At 30.8% G+C, this 13,225-nt stretch overlaps 1 protein-coding gene and 1 long non-coding RNA gene across 7 annotated transcripts in view; both read left to right on the top strand.

Moving 5' to 3' along the window:
* Positions 1-3,993, top strand: part of LOC101256535 (transportin MOS14) — a 66,031-nt gene extending 62,038 nt beyond the window's left edge. For 5 of the 6 annotated variants that reach the window (XM_010317588.4, XM_010317589.4, XM_069294096.1 and 2 more), the window contains exons 22-24: positions 2,414-2,598; positions 2,971-3,087; positions 3,462-3,993. In XM_010317588.4, coding sequence (XP_010315890.1) covers positions 2,414-2,598; positions 2,971-3,087; positions 3,462-3,686 — 527 coding nt within the window. In that variant the 3' untranslated portion in view covers positions 3,687-3,993. Of the gene's footprint in view, positions 1-2,413; positions 2,599-2,970; positions 3,088-3,324 lie in introns of all 6 variants that reach the window. The other variant, XM_026029736.2, reaches the window with a different exon arrangement.
* A 2,803-nt stretch (positions 3,994-6,796) lies between these two features.
* On the top strand, positions 6,797-8,277 carry LOC138341911 (uncharacterized). The gene is made up of 2 exons (XR_011215017.1): positions 6,797-7,663; positions 7,970-8,277. It is a non-coding gene; the product is annotated as an uncharacterized lncRNA (long non-coding RNA).
* Positions 8,278-13,225: the final 4,948 nt, after the last annotated feature.

Raw genomic sequence — 13,225 nt, 5'->3', positions numbered from 1 at the left:
CCTATCATCAAGGCAAATAAAAATTGGCCAAGGGTTAATAACTGGTGAAACCCTATCGCGATTGTCCTCACTCGGGTCTTGACTCCAACGTACATGTCCTTGATCACCCTAATGTAAGCTTGAGGTATACCTCTAGCCTCCAAAAATCTCCATACAACTTTCCTGTGGACTTTGTCATGATTTTTCTTAGTCAATCTACACCATATGTAAGTTCTTCCTCTCACTATACTGCTCCATCAATCTCTTACGAGATGAATGGCTTATGTAATTGAATGCCTCTGCATGAATCCAAATTAGTTCTCGGTAATAACACATATCTCCTCAACCTCTATCACTTTTTCCCAAACTTTCCTAGTGTGACTTATCAACTTGATACTCTTACTCCACCTCCATTCTTCAGTCATTTTTGACATCCTAAAAATAACGTTAGATAACACAGTTAGCCACTCCATGACTGCTATTCTCTTCAAATTTTAATTTTATTGGATATTTTTAATCGCCAACTTCTTGTCCATTATTTATTGTTTTTTCCATTACCACTTATATGATTCACAAGGCACACTAACTGCTTAAGTTTTGTGTCCGGTCAAATACCAAAAAATAGGATCCGAGCCTGTGTAACTCTCTACCACCTCCCACACCTCCTCCACCCAATTGCTCTCTCCATCCACTCCCTCTTCTTATCCCAATTTGCTTAAATTGCACCCCTCATGAGTTTTTTCTCCAATCTACCTCTTCCATAAATAAACTTGGTAGAACCCTACTATAGCCTACTATACAGTCTCTCATGTACACACCACCCAATCTACCTATATCATCTCTATAATGTTTCTCCTATTTTTCACCTCTATCCTTTGAAAGAAAATAGTTTATAGTTCCCCAACTCCAACCATAATTTAATGGGAAACTTACAAAAATAGCAAACATTAAGCCTTATTGAAACTATAGGCAAGGGAGAGAGAGGGCAAGAGAAAGGGAGGATAAGCAAGGGAGAGAGAGAGAGAGAGGAGAGGGCAAGAGAGAGGGAGGAGAGGCAAGGGAGAGAAGGGAAGTGTTTTTTGTAAAAAGAACATATTGCTCTTTTTTATAATATTTTGACTATAGCTATTTTCCTTAAATAAGTTGCTAGGTTTGACTAGTTTGATAATTTTCCAAATTTAATGCCCTCAATTTTCATTTCCAACTAGTTTCTTAGAGTGGCCAAACTAGCTAACACCTTTCTCAATTCCTTTTTTCTCTTCCTCTCTTACCTCCCAAGTCATTCTGCTGACCAACCATCATCGGCTTCCCTAATTCATTCAGTATCCCCTTCATTTTCACCTCAACCCTCCGAAACACCTTATTCCACACACTTATCTCCCCTTGCAACATTTCAATTTCTTGGCATTATGACTTGTCAGTAACCAGATGACCATTCCACCATCCCATCATCTATCTCCAAAGTTTGTCATTTAAACACATTTTCTCGGATCTGTAGGGAGAATTTGTGTGGCTTCCTCTGCTTCATCCAGCAAAATTGGAAGATGGTGCACGGTCAATCTAGGCAAAGGGGTTTATTTGGAACCGTCTCTTCCCATGCAGTGGATAACAAAAACCTGTCAAGTCTATAACTTGATGTTGAATCCTCTGTTTGACCTATATTGACACATGTTTATTAATCTTTTCTTAAAAAGTTTCCTGCTATTGAATAAACCCATTGCTGCAAAGCATGTGAGTAAACATGCTTTTTCTCGATGTTCTGAGAATCCAAACTGGTAGGTGTGGGTAACTAGTGTCCTCACATTTTTAGTCGCCTGTGTAAGAAGAATTTTGTTGAAATAAATTTGTTTTCATCTCTTTGCATTTCCAACTATTCCTTTGGACAATATGATATTCTTGTTATAGAATTATTATTTTATAAGGTTCTAGAATTCCTCTTATCTCCCAATGTAGTAGATTTCTTCTGAATGTCAAATTCCATAAGGTTTCTCTATCTTGAAACTTGTGAACTTGATGAATTGTCGTGCCCATCTCACTTGAGCTGCTGAAGGTGGTTGGAACATAAATGCTTAGGCTGTCGTCACTGAACCATCTCTGCTTCCCTATCCAGCAATATGTTAAATGTCGAAACATGCTACATTAAATATTTCCAATACGATCTGCTATTAATGAGAACCACAAGTCATAGTAAAACATGAAATATCTTGATCAGATCCTTATCCATAATCTAAATCTTGTGAAGTCTATTTGATAGTGCACCATGATGAATTTTTACATTTTTTTACATGATTTGTTATGTCTGTTGAGTGTGACCTATTCATCATATCGAAATTTTCTTCTGATTCTGACCTTTAGTAAAAATGCGGTTCTATACATCTAATGATATGTTGTTCTAGTCTAAATGAGAAACTCTGAACTTGATACTGTGCTTCAGGTTTCCTGGAGACTGGCTTAAATGCTTTGGTTGAATCCCTTGCTCATTGTCCTGAGCTGGAAGGCATAGTTGGTATTTCTGATAGTTCAATTGATGCTATGGCAATTCAAGTCATATCTCACAGCGGCGATGGCCTAGTGTCAAACCTAATGTATGCTTTACTTGGTGTTTCTGCAATGTCAAGGGTAAATTGAACCAGCTCATGTCTATTCCTTGAGATACTATTGAAAGAACTGGTAGCAATCAAGTTTGATGCAGGTTGTTTTGTATCAAAAGCATTTATTTTGCAAGTATGCCGTAGGTTGCTAGAGTCTCATCTTTGAATTACAATTCAATTGTCATATATGCAAGATCTGTAGAACCAATTTTGCCAGAATGGGATCCTTTTTTACTAGGAAATATTATCATGAGGATCAAGTGGCTCGCTATTATTTGTGGAACATCCTAAGCCATTTGGAACAAAAGCAGGAGTCTTTGAACACTACAGTTGGATGATTTCAATCTTTATGGTCTTTTTGACAATGTTGTCGTTTCAGCTAACACTGTTCCCTTAACAGGTTCACAAGTCTGCAACACTTTTGCAGCAATTGGCTGCTGTGTGCAGTTTAAGTGAAAGAACCACCTGGAAGGCTCATCTTTGTTGGGATTCCTTACATGGATGGCTCCATTCTGCAGTCAGTCCTCTCTCTCTCTCTATCACTATTTATCTCTCTCTCCTAAGTGCCTTTCTCATTTATTTTATCAAAACTGATCCTGCTGCTCATGCACAGCAAACTTCCTTGAAGGAAAACAGCACTTATATGTGCCTTATGAAATGGTCATCATTTGTTACTTCTATAAAAAAATGTTTTTCTTACGCATTAGCTTTATTCAGTGTGCTAGTCTGTCACTTATTTCAACCCCATCAGCAGGTTGATTCTCTTCCTTCTCCAGATGTGGTATTATTTCCAGCTAATATGATAGATTGAGAGAAGTGCATTGAGACAATGTTTTTGTGGGGAGAGTTGTATCAAAACATTCTTTTCTGTGACCAATAACCGTTTTCCAGGTACACAATTTACCAGCTGAGTACCTAAAACATGGTGAAGTAGAGTCTTTGGTCCCTCTCTGGATTAAAGCACTTGCTGCTGCTGCTTCGGATTGTATTCAGAGCAGGCGAAACGTTGGAGGAACAAGTGATTATGGGCATATGCAAGGTAAAGGGGGGAGAATTCTGAAGCGTTTAGTGAGAGAATTTGCTGATGGGCATCGCAATTCTCCAAATTTTACTTGAAATTTGAGCAATTGCTGCCATAGGTTCAATAATATTGGAACTGCGGCATCTTCATTCTATTTAAGTTGAGTTTTGTCCTGGAATGCAGAATCATTCTTCTCAAGGAGTCTCAACTTCTTAGAGAATTTGTGCATTTTTTGTACCAATGTACATTGTACAGTATCCCCAATTTTGTAATATAGAAATCAGTCTTGAAATACACAACATATCAACGAGGCACTGATGGCCCATTTATGCCAATTGGTTAGTAGGGCAAAAGAATCATCAAAAGAGAAATAAAACGGAGGATATTGATTATTCTAACAAATCTTACTTTCCAAAGTGGCCTTTTTGGTTGTTGGAAGACTTTCTTATCTAAAGTCTGAATGTGCATTGGACGATCCTCCTTTTTAAGGGTATATGGATGGGAGGGAAGGGTGGCTTAGGGTAGAGAAGACTATTGTCCGGTTCATTTTTACCGTCTACCACAACTGATATGCGTTTAGTTTTTTTCTTTTTTGGTTTGGAGGTAGGGGGTTTATGTTGCAGAACTTTTTGGCACAATCGTAGTTGGTAATAATATAATTAAGGCCTAAGTCATTTTCAGCCTCTAAGTTGTCCGCATAATTTATTTAGACATTTCAACTAATTCTTGTGTCAATTGAATATTTTATTTGTTCAAAAGTCATTCTTATTAGACACAAAATGTTGACATGGCAAAAAACGTGCAATTCACTTTCCTTGAGCGCTTTAATTTATTAAAAATAATATTTTTCTTTTTTTTCTTAATTTATACCCCCAAGTTAATTTTTTTTAAAAAAATTAACAAAAAAGAAGAAGAACAGTTGTCTTCTTCTTCCCTATTGCTATCAACCCCACCCCAACCCCCATACCCATACACCAATGGTTATGGTTATCTTCTTCACCCACCATTCTAATAATTTCAAAATTCTTAGTATCAGTGGTTATCTTCTTCCCTCACCATTCTAATGGTTTCAAAATTCTTAGCATTTTGTTTCATTTATAAATTTTTCGAAGAGATTTTTTTGCCCATCTTTCTCTACCTAAAAAACGAGATGAAGTAAAAAGTTATAATTAATAAAAAAGCTGATGAAAAAAAAATTGTCGGGTTAAAGATGGAACTGTACAGGGAAAGGAAGGAAGGGTCGCCATTAATGGAGTTAGAGGAAATGTGTGTTTTGTTTCCAGTTGAAGGCAGGGAAGTGGGTGTTTAAGTTTTACTCTTTTTTTTTTTTTTTTACTTTAAAATAATTTTTTATTTTTTTTCTTTATAATATAATGTTTAAATAATTTTTTGGATTAAAAAATAAAGCATGTCATTATTTAATTGGTCAAATTGACATGTCAGCGCGAGTGTATTTCACACATCCTCTAATTTTTGTTTATTCTCGAAAAAATGTTCAAATGGTTCAAATTCAGAATGGTTGAAGTGTTCAATAGGTAGTACGTCTAGTTGAGGTGTCTAAATAAATAATCGGGACAAGTTTGAGTGGCCGCATATGACTTTGGCCTATAATTAAATATTAGAAAGTAGGACTATACTGATAAACCAAAAAGATAAAAGGTCGAAAATATCTAAATATCCCATTTTCTTAAGTTTTATTCCTAGATTAATGAGATTGTGTGTTTCATGTATAAACTATCACTTATTAATTTGATAAACATACTTCTCTTTTTTTATAACAATCTTACCATAGTGTGCTAATAAACTCTCTTTAATTTAAAAAAATTGTCACATCACATTCTACATAAACAAACCATTTCACCTTGACAAAACTAAATAAATTATGTACAAGGTTAAATCAAAGATCAAAATTATTAATGTCGAAAAAAATATTTTTTCTATAAAATGAAATGTAAAATATTTTCTTACCCCATTCCATCAACCCCCCCCCCCTCCCCCCCCCCCCCCCACACACATCCCAATCCCCATCATGACCCAATATTTTTATTATCTTATTTTTAAAAAATAATAATTCTATCGACTCCACCTAATCTTTTGCTTTCAATTTTTTTCTCGTTTTGTGTTAGATAATATGTATAAAAAAATATATTTTATTTGCTGCCGCAAGACTTTTTTTAAAAAAAATTATTTATGTTATATTCGGTACACAAGTAGAAAAAAAAAATTCTAAAAAATATGACATATCTAAGGGTGGCAGCAGGATCAAAATTAGGACTGTCGAACCGATATTAATCGGAACCGGCACGGAATCGGGAATCGCCACCCGAAATCGGCATGGACTGGTACTGATAGTTCCGGTCAAATATACTTGTACCCGTTTCGGTCCGCTAGTGAACGGTACGGAACCGGATTGGATCGAGTTCGGGCACTGGGCGGGATTAATTTTTTAAAAAAAAAAATTATTCAAATCAATTATATGTTAAAACTTTTATTATTTTAAAGTTAAAAAATTGTACTTTTCAAACTTTTAAAGCTAATTATTTATACTTTTTAAACTTCCAAGTTTGAAAGTTTGTAAAACTTTAAAGTTTAAAGTTTGAAAGTTTGTAAAATTCAAACTTTCAAATTATAAATATACAATTTAAATATTACCCCTCATCTTTGTCATTTAGAGTTGATATACCCCTTGTTATGAAAATGACTCATATATACCCCTACTTGTAATCAAATGACTCATATATACCTTTTTTCTCTAATGGAAATGGAAAAAAAATAATTTTAATCTAAATTTTTATTATTTTTTTCTAAAAAATATAATCCTGTATGAGTAATTTAATCCTCGTCGAACATATTTTTTTTACTTTATTTTATTTCAATGACTAATTTATAATTAATATTTTGATAATCAAATTTATTTATGTTTCACTAATATTCTTGTAAAACTTATTGTAGATGACCAAAAATTTTCTTCAAATACGAAATTAAATTACAATACACACAAAAAATAATAATTTAATTTTTTTTCTTCAAACTAAGAAATGAAAGGAAAAAACAAATAAGAATAAGAAACTCAAATAATTATAATAAAAAAAGTCAAAAAATAATATATGTATGAATAATTAAAATATACCTTGAACTTTGATAGAAGAATCGTATAAACCCCTAAATAATTTTTTAAAAAAAATTAGAAGTAATAAATTTAAATTTAAAACTAATTTTTTAACTTTCGTTAAATGAAAGGTATATGTGAGTCATTTTGTAACGTCGGGGTATATGTGAGCCGTTTGTATGACGATAAGGGCATATATGAGCTACTTTTATAACGAGGGTATATTAGCTCCATATGACAAAGTTGAAGGGTATATCAGACCATTTTCCCTATAAGTTAAATTTCAAACTTTAACAGTTTGAAAATTTAAAATTCAAACTTTGAGGTTATAAAAGTTTAAATTTCAAACTTTAAAAACTATGAAAGTTTAAATTCACAATAATAAAAATTAAATTTAAGACAATAATAAATAAATTAAGGCGAATAGCCTAGACTTTTATTAATATTAATTTGATAGTACAATTTGATCTGCAAAAATATTAGTAGAGTATTAAAAGATTTAATTTACACAACCACCTTCGTGGAAGGATTCTATTTGAATTAGTTCTCGAATTATCATATCATATACTAATGGACAATTAAACATTTAAATTTAATAGTTTATCCTTTTTGGATGGATTGTAATTGTAAGTACCTTATTGATACGACATAAACTATAATTTTTGGTCTTTCTTCTTGGGACATTTTGGTCTACAACAACAGAAACAACAATGTCAATCTGTATTTTTTTCTTCATACTATTGCATTTCTCAAGGCTAACTTTATTCATCAGTCTCAACTTTTTCTCCGAATGTAGATTGCTGCCAGATACGGTGATCAATCTGAGGATCACTTAAGAATATAATTTGACGCTTCATTTCATCTTCTTCACTTTTGGATTAATGATTGCTTCAGGGTAAGCTACTTATCGGCTGCATCACCCTTTATTAGGGAGAGGCGACTCGCTCCTTCACTAACTTGCAGGTAAATAAGAGATAACATTACTTCATTCAATTAAAGTAAATCCTTATCTATCAGGACCAACAAATAAAAGCTGTAGTTTCAACTTTGTGCCTTATGAAGAAAAAAACTAACATTATCAATACTGTATAGCTGACAGAACGATAAGAAATACTTGTGTTTTTTAATCTAACACTCCGTAGTTGTAGTTTGATTGAGAAGAAAAATGTTTGTTTTTTTTAAAAATAAAATAAAATAAATTAAAGACGTTTGAAATAGATAATAGGATTATTGCGCTGCTCACTGATTGTACCTTTTCGTCTTCTGCAGACCACCACACCTTTTTGTGCACCTCAAGCAACAAGCCGAGCGATAGGATAAAATCATAGCATTTTGCGTAAATTAATTTTGATGACAATAGATTTTGGCATAATCTTAATTAAGCATGTGAAGACTTGCATTTCATTGTTGATTTTTGGACATTGGCTCTTATATTCTACCAAAGCTTAGAGAAGAGAGAAATCTTACAAAGAATTCAGACGGTACTTTAAATTCGAGAATGTAGTAGCAAATACTCGAAGTAGATATTTTATTATCTATTAAATATTTGGTAGAGTTTTGTTTCTCAATACATGAAACTAGTATCAAGCGTCATATGCTTGAAATGAGTATGGAAATATTTTCTTTTGTTGAAACTTCTTAGTGATCTCACAATAGTTTTGCCGTAAGCTAGGATTCATTTCGATTGACATTCTGTGGACTAGACCAAATCCATGTAAGTAATTCACAATAACTTTTTTATTTTTTGTATTGTCCATAACTAATGTATTTCTTTTTGGTCTCAAATGAATTATCAGTGATCTTTAGCTAATAAGAAGCATCAATAAAATTTAGGATGAATTATGCATAATATCAGCCCATAAACTTCATTTACCACTTTTTAAACCCAATTTTAACTTATTGGCCATTACGCTATTCTAATTTTTTTTTAAATGGACGTCGACTTCTGATCTTCTTTTGTTGCTAATTCGTTCCTTATTCTTTCTTCCCATGTTTCTTGGTTGTTCTTCATCATCTTCTTCTTTTGTTGCAATTCATTCTTCATCTCTTCCATTGTTTTTTCTTTTGTAAATTCAACGTATCACAGAAAAACGTAAATCGATTCAAGCAAATTATATATTAAAATACTTGGAGTATTGAGAGAGGTCATATTAATTTTTTTAAACTGCTTAAAGGTGACTTTCAGTTGATCAATATTAGATAGTTAGGGGTGTTTGGTTACTGGTTAGAGTTATGCAAGTATTAGCTATGCAAAGTTTAGTTATGTAGATATAGTTATGCAGGTATTAGCTATAGAGGGTTTAGTTATATAAGTATTAACTATGCAGAGTTCAATTATGTAGGTATTAGTTATGCAGGGTTTAATAAAACAGGTATTAGTTATGCAGCGTTTAATTATGCGGGTATTAGCTATGTGGATATTAGTTATGTAGATATTATTTAGTTACGTAGAGATTACAATACATGAATTATTAACTATTGAATATTAAACTTGTTGTAAATTATTATTATTATATATTATTTACAAAATAATAATACATGCTAATAAAATGTGAAATATATCAAGTAATATATAATGTAAATATTTATTAAGCATATGTACCGTTAAAAAATATACAATCAATTTCTAATATTAAAAAAATATTTATATTTGCATAAATCAATCAAAATGGCAAGTATATAAAAGAAATGAAAATAATCTATATAACAAGAAATAAAAACAACACATAGGAAACAATAAAGATTCTAATTAAAAAAATAAATTAAATTAAAAAAGAAATAAAAATGATCTAAATTAAAAAAATTAACAAGCCTATATATAGGAAAATAATAAAGTTTCCAATTAAAAACAATAAAAAAATTAATATGGTAAATATGTAATTTATCACTTTAATACATGTATAACTAATACCTACATAACTTATTCCACTTTCTACCCTGCATAACTTTATATATAGATTCTCTCATAAGTTATGTTGGTATTAATTACGTAGGACTACAAAAATGCAACCAAACATAGTACACATCATGTTGACTTTTCAACTTAATAAAAAACTTTTATCAAATATTGTAAAACTAATATAATATTTTATACATGAATAACATGTCCTCTTATACCTTAACCAAACGGTCCATTAGTGTACTCTTCATGTATAATCAATGTATACTTCATATATAGTTAGGACATATTCAGTTTCTTGAGTATATCATAATGTACACTCCGTGTATACCACATTTATATGTAGCTTTCTATAACTTTTAGTAAGCTAAATTGTATAGTCAGTATATACTTCTTATAATTTTTGGTTATTTCTTAAGTAAATAAAATATGACTATCTTTGTTGTGAACAAATTACTTTATTATATATATTTTGAAATTAGTTCTTAAATTTATAATCACATTTGTCCCAAACCTAGTCTAGTACATAGAGGCGGAGCCAAGATTTAATGTTTGTGAGTTCTAAATTTTAAAACAGAACAACATACTAATCAAATATAACAATATATAATAATAATATATTATTATAAGTGGAAACCAAAAAAGTTAGAAAGTTGAATTATGGTTTTATCCTTACTATAAATAAAAAAAATATTAAAAAAAATTAAATTATCGTTTTATCCCTACATTTAATTAAAATGTTATAAATTATTAATAAATTAAATATTAAATAATAACTATATCATATTGTTTCATCCGGTTTTTGGCTTTTGATTTTCTTCCTAATCTAAATTACTCTCTCATTACTTATAGTTGTTCACTTCTATTATTAAAGAGGGTGAATGAAGAGTTGCACGGTATAATTATGACTTTATGAGAGAAATGCATGACTATTAAACAAATCTTTCATTTCACTCTAAATACATTAGGGAACAATAATCACTTTCATTATATTTTTTTATTTTTTTTACCGGAGAAAAACGCATGTGTACATTCTAAAACTTCATACGAAACTTGCAATGTGATGGAAATGGATGTTGAATATCTTTCCGGAGGTTAAAATTCATCTTTTCACAAAGTTGACCTTCTAACAAACATAGTAAGTAACTAATACATGTTCATATTTTGATAAATTCTCTTTTGATATTTAATTTGTAGGCAATTATTGAATGAATTCAACGTGTTTTAACTGATTTACGTACTTAGGGTAAGTGAGATGAAAACTCTCTTCTTTCTTTCTTTGTCATTTCACTTAATTATGTTACGTGAGTTATTAATCGATAAGGTGCTACATTTATCTTTCTGTCATTAAATTTATTCCGTTTACTTTATAAGAGCTCAGTTTTTCCTGTTTCATATCATACCTAGCTAGCTACAATCTTTGAAAGAAAATTATTTTAGATAATAATGATGGTCATATCTAAATATTATGTGGCATACCTATTCTTTATTGCGTTCACCTAAGTACTAGCTCAAAGTGTACTAAAAAAAAGTATCCACTTTAGTGATGTTTACGTGCACTTTTTAAATTTGGAGCAAGAGTTCCTTGATATACCACATATCATCAGATGCTATATTATCTTAATTAATTTTACATAACTCTACATATCTTATTTCCAAACAAATAACCGAAAGTTAAATGAAAAGAATTAGTTGTCACCCTTGTATTTGTATAGAAAAACATATATTTAGATATTTTAGTCTAGACGACTATATTTGAAATCCTTGTTTTCAATTACTTTTGGATGCTAAAATAAGTTTTATACGAAAACATATTAAATACAAGATTTAGCGTATTTATAAAAATATATTGTGATAAATATTTATATAGACATGAGATCAGATTTACATAAATTTTAGATTGTAATAAAAGATAAACGTGCAACGCACATTTTCAGAACTGGTATATATATATATATATATATATATAAGCCAACAAGAAAAGAACTAACACTGCATTATTTAGTTGTACAACCTGTTGTCTGAGTTATACTTGAGTAAAAGAATGAACACTGCATATTGTCCTTGTACAACAAGCATGTCATATTGTACTGGAGAGGTTTTCTTATTTTTGGCCCTTTTAGGCTCAATTTAATTGGCACTTCAACACGTGAAAGTACAACACAAATTGCATCTGCATATACTTCAAATGTCTCATTTGAAGCAACTCCGAATCTCCATCTTTGTCTCCTGCAACTTAGCTCAAAAATGAAACTGGTGAATTTCTTCATCTTCTTATTGTATTTCTGTTTATTTCAAATTCTTTCTCCATCCCTTCTTTGTCCGTTTCACAGTTTTATTGGTGATGAAAATTTGGTGATTGGGTAGTGAAATTGGGTCAATCAGCAATGGAAAATGTGCAAAAAACATACTTTCTTACGGTGGATGGCTTTGGTGATAAAGTTAGTTTAAAATTTTGTGCATTTATATTTATGTAGTAATTTTGGAAAAAATGGCACAGTATGACAACCCGTAGAGTTTATGGGCAATAAATAGCCTACTTTAAATTTTTAGCAAAAAAAGATTTTTTATTATTTATTTGACATTAAATAGCCACATCTTTTTTATTTGAAAATAAATTCTAAATTTCTCACTCTATTTCTGAATAGTTATCATGTCTACTTTTATTGTTCCTTTTTTCTCTCCTTGTAATTTGTCAACAATTCTTTTTTATTGTAATCTTCCTTATATTTTCAATTCTCTCTTTCTTCCTTTTTTCTTCCTTTTTCAAGTTAAGAATTTCTATCTTTTTCTCTAAAATATTTTCATTAAAGATCAATCAGAACATTAACTCTTCACGATAAATAATAACTCAAATCATATGAATTTTATTTATATTGATTGTTTGGGTTATTTTTAAAAAAAATTGAAATTTTCTACATTTTTTATCTTGTAGTTGAATTAAATAAAAAATATTGATTAACTATTGCTTAGTTAGACTCGTACCCCCATCCAAATTATACATAATTGCGTACTTACCACTGCGCCATCCACCTCAATATGATATGGACTCGCACGCAAATTTTAAAGATATTTGTACATGATTTTTCAATACGTTTATAGAGTCTGTAAAAGCTAGTAAGTTCGTCCGAACCCTCATTTAACACTGTAGCTTCGCCCCTGCTAGTATATATATATAAGAGAACCTTAGATCCGTCTACGTGGCTCCACCACAAACCAGAATTCTCTTTTAATTTATTTATTTACAAAATTATCCTTCTCCTTTCATGAAAAGTTATGACTTATGTGAAAAATTGTAATTTTATAAAAAGTTGCGACTTTTATAAAAAGTTGTGTCTAATTTGAAGGATTGCAACTTTTTCAAATAGTTGTAACCTTTCCGATAAGATATAATAAACATTTGTTCGCACTACCATTTGTTGTCTATAAATAAAGGGATTTCCTCACATTTTAAAACAACGAAAATTTTGAACCCTTCTTCTTCTTCACAATTAAATATTTGTGTTCTCTGCCTCTTATTGAGTGGCTCACTGACGGTCATTAATTTATGCTTATGTTATTATGGATAAATGATAAGATGTAGTAATAATTATCATTATCCTTTACATTATTAATGACTGACAAAT

The sequence above is a fragment of the Solanum lycopersicum genome, chromosome 2 (assembly GCF_036512215.1).
Source record: "Solanum lycopersicum chromosome 2, SLM_r2.1".
NCBI classification, from domain to species: Eukaryota; Viridiplantae; Streptophyta; class Magnoliopsida; order Solanales; family Solanaceae; genus Solanum; species Solanum lycopersicum.
Note: the sequence above shows the minus strand (reverse complement) of the source record. Positions and strands in the feature narration are given on the sequence as shown.